Consider the following 19,441-nt stretch of genomic DNA (forward strand, 5'->3'; position numbering starts at 1 on the left):
GTTATTTTTTTGATTTTCTAATATAATTGATCAGACTGACAACAATTCAATTCAATTCGGATTGGGGTTGTCTCGAATCGGGTTAAATTGGATATCGAGTTTTTGTCAGGCCAGGTTGATTGTGTTTCAAATGAAATCGATTTTTGAATTTCTGTCGAAAAGAATCCAGGTTTGATTCGATTAAAAGTAATCTAATACAAATCGGGTTACAAGTCTCCTCAGGTTGCTAGCAGCTAAATTCTTGAATTCATGGGATAAATCGAATTTCATTTCGTTATCGGATAAGTTCGGGTGAATTTTGAGATCCATATTTCTCTGATATATTCGATTCAGATGTTAATTTGTCTTAAGCAGTTTCGCAAGTCAGGTCATTATTTAACAACCCTAGGATATTATTATTGGTGTATCGTGAGAAGGCTAAACGGCCCAAGCCCTTAGGAAAGACTGGATATACTTGGGACTATTTCTATCACTATTCCTCTGTAAAAGTTTTTTTTTTTTTTTTTGAAAGGTAAATTCCTCTGTAAAAGATTATTACATATCAATCACAGAATTTACATGGGGAATAAACTAGTTGAACTGCATATCAGTATCAGTGTTTCACCTCTAGCGGATCACTGATAGAACAAGAAATCAAAGACTATCTTTAAAGATAATAATATGAAATTCCTATGTCAACTCTAGAAGGAATGTAGCTAATCGGATAATAGAAATGGAGAACGGCATATACAAAGACACGAACGAGATAAGAGGGAAAGGAACAATCAATTTACAAGGAGATGGCTCCAGACATGGCATAGCTCAGCTCTACTGGACGAAGTCAATGAAAGAGTTAGTAGCGCAACTACAACACCCCATTACAAAGGCCCTTGAAAACAGGCTTCAATGGTAAATATTGACTGCCTAAATATTGATACTAATACTATTAGTGAAGTCGACCCCTACAAGTTGAAGCTCCGCACAAGCACGGGCATTCGTTTCCGGCCTGCAGCTCATAGCAGAAGTCAAAACAAAGTTCTTCCCCCGCAGCTATCTGTCGCAATATACAGAAGAAATTAAACAAGTGGAAAATAATGGGAATAAAGATCCGGGAAAACGGAAATAATAATTGTTCATCAACCAGCCATGCTTGAAATGAAGGAATAACTAGGGTTGAGAAAATCAAATTACCACATTCCAAGCATGGCCTTAATATGAAAAGGTGGGGTTAAAATAAAAAACACACGTGCATAAAAGTTTGTCTTGTGTATATCACAATAACTCAAAAAAAGTCTATTCGATATTTAATATTTTTTAAAATTTTGATATCATATTCACTTACATCCTGTTTTGCGTAGAAACCAATATGGGCAAGCTGAAAATCCATGCTTTCCACAAGAACAACATGACTTTCAAGGTTAGGACAGCAGCTACACCAGCAAACACAGTTAGCACATCAGGCAACAATTCAAAATTAGACAACACAACGGTTGGGGGGGGAGGCAAAACATAAGCAGGCACAACAATGCATATGCTTTATCACACTTTAAAGATAAAATAAACTGTCATAAATACATAATACTTTCTCCGTTCTATTTTTCTTGCAACATTTGGAGTTTCACACTTACCAATGCATAACTTGTCAATATCCTCAATTATCTCTTAGTAAATAAAAAGTTGATATCTTGAAAGTATAAGTCGAGACAAATTTAACAAAATCCTACATGACTATTTTTCCTTATGTATGAATCACAAGATATAGTCAAAGAGAGCATGTTAATAGTGTAAATGTTCAAATGGTGCAAATAAAAAAGAACAGAGGGAGTATAAACTGGCTGTATCAGATATTTCTCACAAATGTGTACTTGCACAGGCACTTGTCAATATTTATTGCATGTTATTAGCACATTAGCAGTAGCATCTATGATGCATTCTTGTCTTCAGTTGTCTCGGGCAAAGGGGAATACTATATAAAGACTCTCATAAACCAAAAATTCTACCTCACCTAGAAGTTCCATCCGAGTCCCACTAGATATATTAGCTTCCAAGAAAACAAGTAAAAGCTGAGTGATATGCCGAGTGATATGCAAAGTAAATAACTCCGTGAATTTAAAAATAAGCCATTTTAGTTTTATAATGACAGACTGAATGCAACCTTATTAAACCAACACCAAAAGAAAACTCTTTTTTATACCAGTAAGATTGGTCACATAGCAACCTAGCAGTAACAACAATTAACATGTATAAGCAGACTTGAGACTTTTAACAATGCAACAACATTATCATTTCCTATTCACCAGAAGCGCACTATGTACTCTCTATCATGAAAAATGTACAATTCAAAAGAAAATGTTAAGTGGCTTTAGGCCAAAATATGAGGTAGATGATGCAATTTGTTTCACCAGGTAACATCCTCACCTGTGATTCACGAACCGCGAAACATTTCCAAATTTTGTAGCATCAATGAAATACTTGGCTTCCACTTCAGTCAGTTCTCTCACGTACTTCATGTGGGTACCCATGTCATAAATATAATCACAATCTTCTTTTCTACACCTATAAACACAAAAGACTTGAGCAAGTGCACAACATCGAATTCATAAGGTAATGAATGACTAATGATGGATAAGGCATTGACCTTTTGCGTCTTCTGCTGGCTTCCTGTTCATCTAATACCTCACCAACAAATTCACATACAAATGTGCCGCGCAGAATATTTTCACAGGCTCGGACAGCCCAACCCTGTCAATAAAGCTGGAAGAGTCAACTGATGCTCGAAACTCCAAAATAATCTCTAAAATATCTTATAGAAAATAAAGTACCTTTTTCAATGTTTTGAATACTTCCATTTTTACTCTAACCCCATTCTGCAAAACCCTATTTGGGCATTTGCTACTACACTTACACAAGTGACTGCATTCATAGATGAGATAATTTTCCTGCAAATCATGAAAAGAGTTCTAAACACCAGTGACATAGCCAACAAGCCAAGTTTCAAAAAGATAACAAAAGAAAAAGGTATATCGATGAAACATTGCATCAACATTAAAGAGCAATTTAGCACAAGCTAGGCATTAGCAGGAACCAAAGAACGATATAAAAGGATATCAAAAGATAGTAATTCATAGGAACACAATTTTAACCATTTCTGAGTTGCAACCAATTCCACACAAATACTATAACCAACAAAAATATTAATACAAACAGCAGTAAAAAGAACTTGTACTCTCTCAACCAATTCCACAAAAAAACTATAAACAACAAGAATATGAATACAAATACCGGTAAAAAGAACTTGTATTCTCGCAATCAGTACCTCAAGAACTAATCGACCCGTATCATCATAAGGGAACTTTCTTCCCATGAGCTTTCCATCTAAATCCTTTGCATGGTCAAAGTCATTGTTGAACAGGTAAACGTGATCGCATGTCTCAGGACAGCAAATTGATTGTGAACAGCCACACCCTAACTGCAAATTTTGAGAGCAAGAAGAAATTACATCAAAACGATTGTTTTGTTCTCAATTTAAATAAATTAAATTAAGCTAGGTGTTCAAGGCAAGATAGGAGAAAAGGTGTTGTCTTCAGGAAGATTGGTAAGCACAAATTCCAGTCATTTTCAGTATTTAATAAATATCCAAGTACACATCTCTAATGCCTCAAACAAAGGATGACATTTCACAATTCCACAAATGTAGTCTACAGGAAATTAGGAACAAAAGGAATTTGAAAAGCTACAAAAATTGAAACACTAGGATTACAAATATGGTAGTGCTGGACCAGATGTTTGAAGAAATAATTGTTGTGCAGTGGTTGTGGCTGATATATTTACTCAAACTTGACTGCTAATAATGGAACTTGGTCATGGTCATGTACTCATGCCAGAAAATAAGATTCAGCAAATTTCAAAAATTGCATGTTATACCCATGTAAAAATGACAAATACGCGACACAAGAACTTGAAGTAAAATGAAGATTAAGGGCTGGAAAATTATAGTTACCACGCACAGGATAGATGATACCTTCAACAATGAGTTTCAATTTTCCAAAACCCAACACACACAACATATTGCGACAAAAATCCATAAAAAAAATGACTCTGGCTGGGTTCCAAAAGTCAGGTCATACCCTAACACACCTCGGCAGTCAAGAGCGAAGGCTAGTGATAAAAAGTTTTAAAAAAAAAAGCACTTAAAATCATTGAACTTGAATGAACCGTTAGTAACCAAGTTTTCACAAATCATACCTAAAAAGTTTGAAACAGATAGAGACATTTGGAGTAAGTGAATGGATAGATAAACACAGGCTTAAGAGGGAAGTGACTGCATCAGTGAAGAAAAAAACTTTAGTCGTGCTGATCATTCTCAAGTAAAGGTGGATTCAACAAGTTTGTGAAGGAGCAAAAAACAGAGAGCAAGGGGAAGACTATGAAAATTTGTTGAGATCATTATAGATATAGCTAATGTTATCCAGCCTATTAGCCTGTCATTCTGGTTCCTTTGGAATCTCAGTCTACTCCAATAGTAAATGGAAATATTTTTCCATCGGAAAATCACATCATTTTCTTGAGGAGTTGAAGGTAGAGTGAAGGTTTCCAAATCTGAAATATATCCTTTCTACCATTCTCATAAATAATTAAAGAGCAGCAGAGACCTTCAAAGTACTTTTATTTAGGTTCCATTTGTTTTGACGGAAAATATTTTGCCGGAAAATGATATTGCTATTTTCCTTTGTTTGTTATTCAAGGGGTGGAAAACATTTTTCTTTTGTAAAGTAGGAATGCCACATTTTCCCCTCTACTCCCTCACTTTTTTTTATCTCCTCTCATCTATCCTCTCATTTCCACTTCCCTTTCCTTTTTCTTTATAAATTTTCTTATAAGGAAAAAAACAAAGGGAAACAGTTTTACAATTGAGTTTTCCCTTGAAAATTGTTTTCCATGGAACAGAAGGAGCCTTAATTGAATGCTAACAAAGTAACAAACCATAGGCTCAATATGATTGACCATCCATCAAAGATCTTGCATAAGCAATGTTGCCTAAGAGACAAAGATAGAAGAAGAAAAATCCCTGCCACACCACTAGAATGGTTTGGCAAATTCAACAGGCAACAGAAGTTTTTTAGTATCATACAGTTATTTGACAGTCAAACATGAAAAAAGATGGCATCACAACATGTTAAGAATCACGAAGGAGCCTAGTTACTACTCCCTCCGTCCCTTAATCATCGCCCCGCTTTCCTTATAAAGCCGTCCCTTCATACTTCCCATTTCTATAAATGACATACCTTCACTAATATTATATCATTTCTCTCACTTACCATCCCTACTTCCTAAAAGAAAACATTAAAAAATTCAACCCACCCCAACTCTCACCCCTTTATTTAACACATTTCCCAGTTCCCACTAACTATATTAAAAAAATACCATACTATCAACTATCATCTAATAAATTAATAAGTCAATTAAATTGCCTAAAACTTTGTGCCGGTCAAACCGGGGCAAGTATTAAGGGCCGGAGGGAGTAATTTTTTTCCTTCATTCCTATCCAATTCCTATGGATTCCTACACTTTTTATGAAACCAAATGCTGAAAGTTACTTATTTCCTTTCCTTTCCTGTATTTCCCATCTAATACGTCCCTACGAATCAAGTTGTACATAAAATCCATGAAGTGATCCACTTTGATCATGAGACTAGTACACTAGTTAAACATGCATAAAACATTTTTCAATTAGAAAAAAGTTACCCAAGATTCGAAGCTCTATAATCTAGTAAAGGAGAATTCAAATTCAATGGGAGATTCTTGATAGTACCTGCATATTGACATCAAGGGACTTATTTAACAGTGGCTTAGTTGCATATGTAAAGCTCTCCCATGGCATGAAAGTAACTTGCCCATCAAAGCCATATGCTGGATTATGAAGCGAATCTATCAGATTTTTGTCTACAACACAAGGAATTGGTACCCTTTCTTGTCCGAAACTTATATCATCGCACAAGATGATGGTTGTCTGCAAGTGTCTCCACCTAAAATATTGTGGGTTTATGACAAAGTAACACTCATCCATTTCACACTCCTCCTGTTGTGGATCTGGAGAAGGTGAATTCAGTCTTACACGTTCATTAATAGGACACGACAAAACAGACCCAAAATTATGATCTTCCTGTGGTATACATCCTTTAGAGCAATTAAACCCCTTCTGATGCCAATCTACTGGAGTATTATGTTCACTGCAAAGTTTAGCAGCTTTTAAGTATAAACGTTCAGGCAACTCTCCATATTTCTGCTCCAGAGACCTCTGAACACTCACCTTGCAGCAAGCAGAACGAGCAACAGATAAGATTTCATTATTACTGGGGCGTGCTCTTGTTTTCTGAGCTTCAGAAGACAACATTTGTGCAATTGCTGAGCACTGAGCCTCGTTAAGTCTAACAAGCCCGGCAGTATCCATTACATGAGACTGCACATTTATTCTTGCAGCGCGAATAGGATTAACAGGTTGTAATCGTTTCTTCAAAACTATACTACCCTTATTTCTGAGTCTATATGCTCCACCAAGACCCTTTTGGAATCTGGGACGGCTTAGTCTTCCTGACTTTAGTCTATAAGCATAAAAGCGGAGACCTTTCTTTTTTGTATGAGAGCTTACCAAACCTGGCCCCATATGAGCTGCTTGATGATGGCGACCTAAATCAGGCAGTAGATCAAACTTTAACCCACATAATCTACAAATATACTTCCGAATACTGCTCTGACTCTCAAAATAATCAACAGAGGCAGGTTTCAAGGGAATAGGTTTCTGATGGGAATCCACCAATTGGTGACCATTATCCCCTCTTTTTGACTGTCTAAAACCTTCTGTGTGAGCTAAAAGAACATGTGACCATAGCTCATCGGAATTACCAAAATGGCTTCCACAAGGAATACATTGAATAAGCATGCAGTGCTCAACAAACTGTGCATGGTGTCTCTCCTGTACATGTGTCTCAAGAACCTTCCTGTTAGTGAAAGAATCAAGACATATTGCACAAGCATAGCCCCTGAAAAGCCACTGTGCTTCCTTATTGTGACTATCTATCCAGTGTGTCCCCAGTGTTTGGCCATCAGAAAATTCTTCCAAGCAGATTTTACATTTGAAACTTCCGTCATCATAAGCCTCCTTTTCTACAAGCACCAGAGCTTGTTCCTCTGCAGGAATGCAGGAAATATGTGCATCCTTGTCTAGATCAAAGCCCCATATCCTTGTCAGCCTCTCTTTTTCTCTGGAAACTAACTTCATTAAAATTTCGGCAATATTTAAATCTTTAGAAGCTTCAGACAACGCCCATTGAAATTGGATGTCTTTGGGAACTTGGTTTCTCACAGATAATATGCTTTTAAGAAGCTTGTAAAAAAGCTCACATGCCTGATGCAAATCAGTTTTTTGCTTCTGGAAAGAACATGTCCTCAGAAGATCTACAAATACTTCTTTTGAGATTATCCTACTCTTACCATTTCTAGCACGTTTTAGCCAGCCTGGTACATGTTTCTCACAGTATAATGAATGCCGCTTAGGACTTTCTTTACAATAAGAATAGCCCTCATGCACGCCCAATCCGACGCAGTGAGTTATCTCTATATTCTTACTGTTAGAATCCTCAGCAAGTTGTTCAGGCATTGTCAGTTCATTTTCTCCTCCATTAGACGTATTTCCCTCCATAAGTGTCGTCAAATTCCCTTCAAGAGGTCTTTCTACTTCTGCACCAATAATAATTTCCTTAGATGTGTGCTCGGACTTGTCTAGCAGCTCATCATGTTTTCTTTTCAACTGGCTTCCAGGTGAATTTGGGGGGATTGTTCCATCACCATGGGGGCGGTGTTTTTTACAAAATGAGGTGCCTGGGAGAGAGCGATGTTTGCACCTAGTACCTTGAGTGGTAGTTCCTTGACACATAGATGATTCAGCTGGTGAACTGGCCTCTATTTTAACAGATGGTGCTGCAAAACGAGACATCACATGAACACAGCAGTAATCATCGCCATCATTGGCCCACCTAACACAACGCCTTCCCTTGGCCTCAATAAAAGCACTGCATTGCCGATTCTTGAATTTAGAAGCTGTGTATTTAGTCTCGACCACTCCATTAACAGGTTGCAGTTTATTATCTTCTTTCTGGCTAGACTCTGCATTAGTATCAACCACAACTCCATGGTCCCCATCCCATATAACCATAGCATTGCTTGGCGAGGTGGCTTGTGCAATTTTCTGGCCTAAAAGTCCCTCTTTAGAATGCACAAGTGCATCATCAGGAGTCATAGTTCTCTGACCAGAGAAAAATGCCGAGTCAATCTCAGGGACGGTATTTTCCTGACAACTCTTAGTTTCACCAACTGAGTTATGTGGCTCTGCACGACGAACTTCAAGCTTAGGTCTCTTCCGGCTAATTTGAAGACTTGTCATCAACGGACTAACACTATAATCTTCTATGCCATTTTGCCTTGGCTGTTCTATGCCTCCAGCACCCGACACAGACTGTGTCATTGAGAAACTTTTCATGACTTCCTGCTTCCACATCTTCCACTCACAACCTAATGCAGGCTGTCCTTGGGTATCTCGGAGATTGTTGATATCACTCCACAAAATAGAATTCCTTAATTCCTGGAACAATAAGTTGCAAAAAAACAAAAAAACAAAAACATAAGCAAAGAGTGGTTAGAAGGAAGTTTCCACGAACATGATCGAACAAAACCCTTTCAATAAACCATTCCTCGTGAAGGGAAATTATAGAGATTACTCTTCTCTAGTTTCAAATACAAAGTAGTAGGGACCTGAAAAGATTGCAAAAGGATCCCAGGGACAACTAATTATTTTGGAAGGTGAATGGCTAGTTACAACGAATAAAATAAGGCCAATTGGAACAATAGAAAGGTTTGGTGCTTGATACCCATTTGTGCCTAAAGTAATAATTACTCAAAATATAACTCACTCCAGGATACAGCATGTCACAAGAACTCAATTTTCTCCACCATAAGCTCATGAAATATTAGATTTTATTAGTGGTCACTGGTCAGTCACTGCCCTCAATGAAGCGTAGCAAGCGAGGCAGCAGAATTGGTTCAGAAATCCAACAACCCAAGAAAGGGAGCAAAAGATTTCCAGAGGTTGGATTGTGATTGCAACAAGACCACTAAGACGCGGAAGTGGAATCTAATGAGCATTACATAAAAACTTATGGCCACAGCATTAGCCACATACAACAATTCCAGTCAGTCCAAACATTATTTGAAAGCTATAATTGAAATTTGATCCATATCTTACTATTTTCAGGCAATAGAAGGTTCTAAACACTAGTGGAGTCTAAGGTAAAAGTGAGGAGTATTAACTTTTCCATACATATCTACAAAATTGAAGAGTACAACAGGGCTTTAGAACTTAACTGTCACGATCTGTACAAACTTATGGCACAACTGAGGACATACTAGTTTCCTCCACCTTTCACTACCCAATTTCTCTTGATAGAGTCCTCCAACAACACCCATGGTAAGCCACCACAGAGCTGACAGATTTTTGAATAGAGGACCCTACCACCTTTGCTGGATATTTTAAGAAAAACGAGCATTGCTGATGATTTTTGAAAATCATTAATATTTATCACAAGGAAATTAAGTGGGGAACTACCTTAAACACTATTTTCTTATAAGTTTTTTTATATATAACTACGTTACATGAAATATTTGTGTTGTAAGCACTAAGCACTACCTTGTGACAGAACGCGTCTAACTTTCCATTAGTGGGGCCCATAACCTAGCTTTTGCTCCCTTTTTTGTTGATATTTGAATTAATAAAGTGCCTGTTATAATTGCTTTAACCGATAACTTCATTTCTCCTCCTATATTTATTTCACCATCAAATTCACTCATCTACCATTTGGATCACTCATTGGAGATTTTTCTGCCATTGACAACCTATCTTAAAACATATATATAATGTGTGTAGCAAATAGAAAAATGTAATCAATGAAAATGGGGAAGAACATAACTGGGTTTTTTCTGGCAAACCAATGAGAGGCCAAGAACAGCTCCCTTGCAATTGTTATAAACTGGAGTCCAGCAGTTTCACTTTTCTCCAACTCAATTCATCTTTTAGGGCATTAAAATTCGTGTCTACAAATAATAAAGAATTAAATTGGCTGAATTGAAAGATATGCTTAAAACAAAAAGAAAGGGATTAGTGAATTCAATATAGAACCACTATAAAAATAATTGCAATTGCCCGCAAATTCAAATCCTAAAATCAAAAGTTTCTTAATTTACCACATTTTCAAAACCATAATTTAAAATTTGAAGTAGAAAGCATGAACAGTTCGAGATAATTACTCGTTCTTGGTGAAGAATTTGGAGAAAAAAATATTGTTGCCTTTCAATCTTGAGGTTTGGGTGTTTAGAATGGGGATTTTACAAGAAAGGGAGGGAAGTCGTTGCATATGGGGCCACTAATGTTGGAGAATTCTGTCTCAAGGTATTGTTAACAACAACAAAAGTCCATATAAGGTAGTTATTTAAAAAACTAAAAAATAAATAAAAATTAGGTAGTTGCTTGCAAAAAGTGTTTTTTTATAAAGTACTTCCCCATAAAATCTCCTTATCACAAATCAACAAACTCTATGAGACTATGGGCGGTCTTCCCTATCACTCCTAGGATTTAACATTTATGTTTTAGAAGCAAGTAAATCCCACTCTCAACAGATTGATTCATCCCTTGATTTAAAATGCAGTTTGCCAATTAAGACCAACCAGTAAAACTAGCAGAAATATTTTATTTATTATCTTAGGAGAAAATGACTACATTAGATGATAGAAACAGTTGCAGTTCCTGAGAAATTTACTTGGGCATGAATGCATGATGCACTACACAGGAGAATAGTCCTTACTCCAAAGCCTCTGCGGAAGAAGGCACGGAGAGTTGAAAACTGCAGAAGCATTACAATTCCTAGAAAATGGGCCATGAAAAGTGGTGATAAATATAAGATTTACTTCCAGGCACAAATAATGTCATACTTAGCAACCAACAAAGACATCTAGTAATGACTATTAAACATCTGCATCATTTTAAGCTTCTCTATCTTTTCCTCCCTAGAATTGACAATAAAGACTGTTCTCTTAGTGTCCCTCCTCTATTGTTCCATAATGAATGGTTGAACCTCTATTATATAAGCCAACTCATGAGGAGTTTGGTGTCCACCCAAAATACCTAAAATGCCCTAAATTTTCTTGCACTCCTTTAAATTTAATATTTTCAATGTTAATACATTATAAGTTAGGGTTCATGTTTTAAAATTTTGAAGCACGAATCATATGCATCTAGATCTAGTATTCGATACCAGAAGCATTTTCTTTTTGACTGCTTAAGGGTAAGGCTGCATACATCTATCTCAGCAAGATTTAAACTAAAGAATGTTATTGAGAAATTGGTTGAACAAATACACCTTGAATAGCTACATGCAAAGAGAAGAGGCCTACACTCATAATTCTTTCACTCCAAACAACCTGAAATATGGTGTCATCAAGTTTCGCCAACTTATGAAAATGGCAGTGAGGGCTCGTACAGCAACGTAAGCTCGTGGTTGTTTGTATAATAAGGATTGCTTGAATTTTAAGGGGCATTCTCACACGTACACATACACATCACAGCTGAATACATACAATAGTATAGAGGGTAATTCTTTTGAGGCAAGAAGTTACCTCCTTCAGAAGTTCAACGGAATCAGCACTAACAGCATTCTGGCATTTCTCCACCCACAATTGTAAAGAATGTTGCAGCCAGTTAGCATCGATGTACTGCAGGAATATCATCTGTACAAGGGGGGACATAAGAACAGTATCAATTATCAAGTAAAATGTACTCAACATTCAAACAGCCTGAAATGAAAAAGAAAGCATCTCAAGGGATAAAAATGCGGCTCAAACATCACACACAGAGTTACATTTCAGAGTTAGATATGCCTTAGAATCAACCAATACCTAAAGCACAATCGAATTCTGCAGCCATAACAAATCTTGAATGAAGCTAAATATCTATAGCCTAGGTCTTCGTGGCTACGAGCCACAACAGACAAGAAATTGGTGCTGCTTTCGAGTCATGTCCACGTCAATCTAAAAACAACCCAAATGACTAGACACTATTCAATGTGGGAATCAGAGCACATCCATGACATGACCAAGGGTCATATTTTAGGATATCGGTCCAGAAAATTGTGACTTGAAGTCTTCAACGACGTTCATTATCATTATCATTACCCCATTGCCTCAAAGAGGCTCCCGCAAGAAGCAGGGTAAGGGGAGGTCGAACGTACGCAACCTTATCCCTACAATTGCAGAGAGGTTGTTTCCAATTGACCCAAAAGCGATAACGGGACGACAACGGGACAACCATCTTCTACTTCATGGAAAGGAAGCGAAGAGGTATTAAGAGCCATTTTGATTTAGTCCATTACATCCCACAGCCAAAAGAAAAAATGAATCTTTGAATCCATCGGTAGTCTTCAACAACGAAACACAAAAACGAAAAAAACAAAAGAAAAAAATTGTGTTGTATTCTTGGCTTACAAGAGAACCTCCTTGTTCCCAGGTAAACCTGTCAATAGCCTCTTCTTACAGATATGGAGGGTTGGGGACAAAACAACTCAACAATTAAATGGGTGCTTAGTGATCCATTTTACCAGCTATATCCTCTCTTATCATGCATTAAGGATAAAAGGGACTTTGAATGACTCCTAACCTACAGTACGGATACTGGATAACTATGAAGATCATATGGTACACCCATCCACAATTTCTAACGTGAAAATGACACCCACCCTGACCTTTCAGAAACCTCAAACCTCACTACAATCCTAAGCTCTACTGCAATATATTGCAGAAATGAAAAAGCTGAAGTAGCTTGACCTCCAATTAACCTAGCAGTATCCTGATAACAGGCTCTGTAATGAAACGATGCTATTCCACAAACTAACTCTTAATTCAAAAAAAAAATTGCCAAAGGAGTTTAACGGTGTATTTGGATAGCAAGATAACAGGGAAAGAAAGCGGAGGGGAAAGAAAGGGAGGGGGAACGTGAGCTCCATTATCCCTCAAATCTCTCCAATTTTGGAGGGATGGTGTTTATTAAATAGGGAGGGAAAATGAATCCCTTCCTCCCCTTCCTTCCCCCAACCTTCCATCCAAACAAGGGAGTTTGTTCCCCTCCCTTTCTCTCCACTTCCTCTTATCCAAACAAAATATAAATGATATAACCATTTTTCAAAAACTTGTCGGAATATAATCATGATGCAAATATACCCAACATACAATAGTTGACCAATAAATATAAATAACACAACAAAGAAATGACATGTAAATAACATATAGAAAAAGGGTTCTAATTAATTAACAGGATTAGGAGTTTACTTTCTGAAGCTTTATGAGCAATCTTCCAAGATCAGGATAAGTTTTGCAGCGAGAAGCCTCTGCGGCAAATTCTCTCCATACAACTAAATCACGAGCAGTTTCGACCAACACCTAAAACAAGTGAATTAACATTACAAGCCAGCTAAAAATGAGACTATATAAAACGACAAATGATGGTATAATTTTGGTATAAGAAGACATTGCATGTTTCAATTATAAATGGCATGCTTTCCTTCAAGGCATTAAAATTATATCAAGAAGAGATATGTAACAGAATATCAGAAGGAAAGAGGACCACAGAATTGACACCTGGACAGGAAGCTGGTCAACAATACTCATTATGTCAATTACTAGCTTTTTCATGATAAAGCGGCGTGCAGCAGTCAAGTCTTCAACCATTTGAACGCCAACTTTATGTGACCGGTGTACTATAGGCTGCGGAAGTTCATCAATTGCACAAACAAGCAGTGTATCCGCCCAAGAATAGTTCTTTTTGTGTGGAAAGAATATCACAATATAACTCTTCCTGTCATGAGTTGGCTTTGCTTTCACAGTTGCTAATGGCCAGTCAGCCCTCTCGCATTTGATTCCTGCTTGCCACTTCCCTCTCCACTATATTTGCGGTGTAGAGCAAGACAAACATTGTAAATTAAAGTTTAGCTCCAATATCTGATTTGTAAAAGAATCACATGTCTTCTAAGAGTTCTAACAAACAGGCGACATATATATTCATAAATTTCTTTTATAAGTTCCAGAAGAAACTTCTTTAGTTATACATGAGTGTTATTTGGGATGTAGAAGATGGTGAGCTCATGTTTTAATGTTTTGAAAAGATTTACTGTTTTGGACAAAACATGCCACAACAACTATTAAAGAAATTGGTACAAATGAAAAATGATTGCAGATTTATGAAAATTATATGACAAACTTGAATCTTAATTTTAACACTCAATTCTATCCTAGATAGAAGTTTCAGAATAATAATCCTGAAATTGAAGGATAAAATTATACCCCTACAGCTTAGTGCAACCACTCAATACACTGCGTTTGATGTTATTTGCATAGTATCAGTAAGCATGTGTTAAGTATCACATGGAAAACTTATGAAAGCTCCATACCTTGACCCATAATGCCAGAGATTCATCTTGCTCGGGCCACTTGGATGCTGAGATCAACGACTCTTCTTCTTTATTTTCTGAAAGTGGCTCACTGTCAATTGTGTTTACATCCACATGAGAGTTCTGAAAGTCAAGGTAAGCTTCTTTAAGTTGGACCTGTTCCTCTAGGTTATCATCATCACGATCGAGAACAGCCCCAGACAACTTTTGTCCGTTCAAATCAGAACCACGGTGTGAAGACCCGTCAGAGCTCTCTTCTAGCGTAAGAGCTTCTCCATCTGGGTCTTGACCATCACATTGCATCATGTCTATGGCCACTTTAAAACTTGGCAGAAAATTGTCCTTTTTTTCTTCTAGAGGGATGTGCTCGCCATGCTGAGCACTATTTGATTCTGCATCTTGTACGTTTTCCATAACCGATTTCTCTTGAGAGTGACCAGAGTTTTCGGCATAATGGAGGGAAGAACATGTGATAACTTCCATATCACCAAGAAAAAAACCACAATGCCATTTAGTCTTGTCAGTCAGTCAGTCAGTCATACACCTAATTGGAAAAGAAAAAAACATCCAAACTCAAGTAAATTTCAACGAAAGAATAAAAAAAACTGCAAGACAAAGACAAAAAGGTTTCCTTTTCTAGTCACCTGCGTCAAAATGTTTACTTTTGACCAAGACACCTATAAGGCTATAACGAAGGAAGAATTTCAAACATCAGGGAAGGGAGAACTACTTCAAGATCTCACTTTTCTCATGGATAAGGTACAAAATATTACATATCTATGAGAGGGAATACTTCCAGCATTTCTATGAGAGCAGTCATTTTGCATTTTGGTCATAAGAAAGTTGTGCCTCTTGGTTTTGAACTTTTATAGTCAACCTAATTGTTACATTTAGTGCTAGTTCGGTTGTCCTTCAACAATGGGGGAAATAGAAATTCATGGAATTTGCAGATGGGGTAGTAATTATTACATATAGTGCTGGTTTGGTTGTCCTTCAATAATGGGGGATATAGAAATTCATGGGAAGTTGCAGATGGGGTAAAAATTTAGTTGACAACAAAAAGTGAAACTTCCCACAAAACATGAGAAATGAATTACTCCCCCCCCCCCCCCCCCCCCACTTGTTCCCTCGAAATTCCCATGAAATTCAAATTCATTCATAACAACCAAACAACTTAAGGACATTTCTTATGAACTGTATGTAGGAAATGATTTCCCATGAATACAACTTACATAGGAATTTAATTCCCATATCAAACAAACAAGCCGTTAATACTTCCTAAATTTCGTATATATGGAGTACAAAATATGGATATATGGAAATGGGGAAGAAAGGAAATCTTAACTTATATGTCTTACATGAGAGTCATGAGACGCATTCAAGAGGTTGGTAAATTAGTTAGCATCAATGAATTTACGGATAATATAAACATATTACATTTAAACTAAGACATCTAAGCCAACATGGCACAGCCTCCTAATAGTGCCTACTGCTCCATTAACCCTAGATAGTCTCGTAGAAATACATGTTGCAAAATGGAATGACCAACACAAGCTAAGGAACAAAGGCAGATACGCAAGGGCGGATAACACAAACATTCTGCGTTTTTTACCATATCAGTCTGAATTTGATATTCTTAGTAACCGATTATATTGGTTTACGCATGTGAGACATCAACATAAGACACACCAGTAACGGAAGTTTGGAGTATGGGGATTTGGAAGAAGCTGATGGATGTCATGGATAACTCGGATGGAGAGAGTTGGAATGATATGAAGATATTGGGTTTGCAAGAGCATATAGCACTTGACAGAAGTGAATAAAGGAAGAGGATCCTTGCTGACGACTATCAGAGATAAATCTTTGGGTCATGCAACCTATTCTGCTTATTCACAAGAGTTTCCTAATATCATAGCACTGTCTAATACAGCTAACTCATCCTATTGGGATTGAGACTTTAACCTTGATGTTGTCGTAATTAATTAGGTTTAGGGGATTAGCCATTACTGATCTACGAGACTTAACGGAGGATGGAACCTACCCATCAAGGAAAAGAATAAATCATATCACTGCCATATGCATTCTTATACACGAGAAAAAATAAAGCCATATCATTGCAGAAGTCAAAGCTTTCAATTTAACAAAATATAGACACAATTACAACAGGTCCATTTCCGATGGAGCCAAAGATTCATTTTTTCTGTGGGATGTAATGGACTAAATCAAAATGGCTCTTAATACCTCTTCGCTTCATTTCCATGAAGTAGAAGATGGTTGTCCCGTTGTCGTCCCGTTATCGCTTTTGGGTCAATTGGAAACAACCTCTCTGCAATTGCAGAGGTAAGGTTGCGTACGTTCGACCCCCTCTTACCCTGCGCTTCTTGCGGGAGCCTCTTTGAGGCAATGGGGTAATGATAATGATAATGATAGACACAATTACAACATTATCAAACCTTAACACTCAGCTTAATACGGAGTACTAGGTTACTAACCTCCATTTATATTATTTGCAACACACCCCCTTGGAAATCGAGTAATCGACTTAAGGAAGAGAATTGAGAAGGTAAAGGAACAACTCAACTAAGTTACTTAAAACCTGAATAAATATCTCAACAATCAACATTTCCCTGTTATTGGTATTTAGGTTACTTTAATTAAGTTGTCCTTTTACTTTCTCTAATTTCCTCAAACAGCATGACAAAGGGGTTTGTTGCAAATAAATGAAATACTCTTGACAAACAGAGGAAGTATTTACTAAAGCCTGGATTTTATTTTTCATTTCTCTATTTCCTACTATTCTTTACTTTCACATTTTTCTTTTTTCTTTTACCCAGGTGAAGAAGAAGCTACAGGACCAACTTCTGAACTAACTACAAATGTTAATGATCCGCTACAGAACAAATACTAGTACATATTCTACAGTTAACATCAACAACCCGTGCATTTAATAAAATCCGAAAGGCGTAAACAACTCATGCACTTAACAAGTAACATGCTCAAGAACAAGTACTGTTCTGCAGGTACATTCACAAGTTGTGCATGTTAGGGTACATTTCAAAATTTAAACCCAATCAACTTATTTTTACAGTTCAACCAAATTAAAATTCAAGATTCAATTCCCTTTTCGTTTTGATGAAAGATTCTATTCACTTCAAAACCCAAAAATTAATTGAAAAATAATAAAGTTTCAAGCTTTACATAAACATTGAACTAAAACCCTACAATCAGGCCCGTCCCTAAGACAGGGCAGGAGGGCAGCCACCCTGGCTCAGGGAGAAAAGGATCATTCCCATAGTTCTCCATCCTAACATAAAAGGGGTTATAAACAAAAGCCTGCAAATTTAGGCTGAATGGTGGAAATGGTTCAACGGTATTGATGCCTTGTTAATCATTCAACTTCTTAAGGCATCAGGGGTTTGAAACTGACCTAAGAGTACTATCTTCCAATAAACAAAATCACCACTACTTACATTTCCTCAAGCTCCAGAACTCAAATACATTGTTTTTTTTTTTTAAATGTGCAAGTTCTTATACAATCAAACTCATAAAGTATACAGTACTTTGTAAACTCCTCTAAAAATTAATTCAATCAAACTAAATTTTATTATGCCCTTAAAATTACTGTTCTTTTCTACTCTGATGCCTCCTCCAGAAAACAGCATTAACCCCCGGAACATATTATTTAATCAAACACAAAATTGAAAATAGATAGTATGATTTTCAACTACAATAAAATACCGACCAGACTATAGTTAACAACAACAATTTTATCATTTGAAACTATCATATGAGGCAAAATCCACCATCCCCAGTTCCCTAAATAAGAGTAAACCTTTTGAGTTTTATAAATATAAATAAACTCAACAGAAATTCCAAAGAAACCGATAAAAACAAAATTGAAGAAAATAGATGATGGAAAGAATCCTTACACTGTCGTCAACACCGAGAATATCAGCGGCAGCGAAGGAGAGGTGGTTGGAAGTCCCCCAAATTGAAAATCCACAATGGCGGAGGCGCCACCGACTAGAGGTGGTGCTGAAACTAGAAAAATGGGGGTTTTGTTGGAGGATTTTAAGAGGAGGAGGAAATCAGAACCCGAGGGGCGGGAGGAGGAGGAGAAAGAGGACAGAGAGGAAGAGCAGCTGCGGTTTGGAGTTTGAGGAGAGAGAAAATTCATTTGAAATTAATTTCTTTCTACAAAACTTAAATTTCCAATACTAATCCAAAAATAAATAAAATAAAGACAAATTTCGACTTTTTTTTATTATTATTATTAGTTTAAGCCCAAATTGTATTTAGTTTTTCGGGCCATTATATAGGTTAAATATTTATAGCAAATAAATTTATCTATTTCTAAGTCCATTTAAAGAAAGTTGCTATATATACCCTCAGTAACTTGGTACATGCGTTTCACGTAAATTTTTAAAAAAGTTAACAACTTCAACTGCTACGAAGCATATTATTAACATTTCAAACCCTTCCTCGAATGAAGGAAATGGAATTTGCCAAAATATTCATTATTACATCTATATTCACATTGAGATTATTCTAATACGTCCGGAATATGTAAAACTAATAACAAAGTAAGTCAGTAACAATGCAGCTATATATACAAAGAATATCTCTTACACAAAGTTGTGAATGTGATGTACCTAAATAAAATCCAATTGCTTCACTGATACGGAGTAATTCACATTTTACACCTGCTTTTCCACAATGTATTGTCAATTACTCAAAATTTAGTTATGTAGATTCAATGCGTGAACACCAGCTGGCGGAATGAAGAATATACAACTCTACGATGTTGGTGTTGTGGCACAAAAACTTGTAGGTTGTTTACCCTTGAAACCCATGAATCATTTGTGCAGAGATGAACCATGGAACTAATCATATCTGGTGTTTACGCACAATTTTGAAAT

The 19,441-nt window shown here is 36.7% G+C and overlaps 1 protein-coding gene across 2 annotated transcripts; it reads right to left on the reverse strand.

Moving 5' to 3' along the window:
• Positions 1–621: 621 nt before the first annotated feature.
• Positions 622–18,708, reverse strand: LOC110803737 (histone-lysine N-methyltransferase SUVR5). Of its 2 annotated transcripts, none has more exons than XM_022009271.2 (12): positions 18,452–18,708; positions 14,523–14,998; positions 13,714–14,016; positions 13,405–13,515; positions 11,701–11,811; positions 5,792–8,617; positions 3,296–3,448; positions 2,802–2,918; positions 2,618–2,721; positions 2,398–2,535; positions 1,322–1,409; positions 622–1,033 (listed from the first exon to the last, which is right to left on the reverse strand). In XM_022009271.2, exons 2-12 carry the CDS (start codon positions 14,934–14,936, stop codon positions 926–928), a joined length of 4,473 nt encoding a protein of 1,490 aa, XP_021864963.2. In that variant the 5' UTR covers positions 14,937–14,998; positions 18,452–18,708; the 3' UTR covers positions 622–925. The 2 variants fall into 2 exon arrangements, with proteins under 2 accessions (XP_021864963.2, XP_021864962.2); XM_022009270.2 differs by having other exon boundaries at positions 14,523–15,066.
• Positions 18,709–19,441: the final 733 nt, after the last annotated feature.

Source organism: Spinacia oleracea, chromosome 4 (assembly GCF_020520425.1).
Source record: "Spinacia oleracea cultivar Varoflay chromosome 4, BTI_SOV_V1, whole genome shotgun sequence".
NCBI lineage: Eukaryota > Viridiplantae > Streptophyta > Magnoliopsida > Caryophyllales > Amaranthaceae > Spinacia > Spinacia oleracea.

Coding starts and splice junctions, on each gene's coding strand:
- LOC110803737 (XM_022009270.2), bottom strand. CDS start 15,005: ATGGAAGTTATCACATGTTCTTCCCTCCATTATGCCGAAAACTCTGGT. Junction 14,017..14,522: donor CTCTGGCATTATGGGTCAAG/GTATGGAGCTTT, acceptor CCGCAAATATAG/TGGAGAGGGAAGTGGCAAGC. Junction 2,536..2,617: donor GCCAGCAGAAGACGCAAAAG/GTCAATGCCTTA, acceptor TTGTGTTTATAG/GTGTAGAAAAGAAGATTGTG.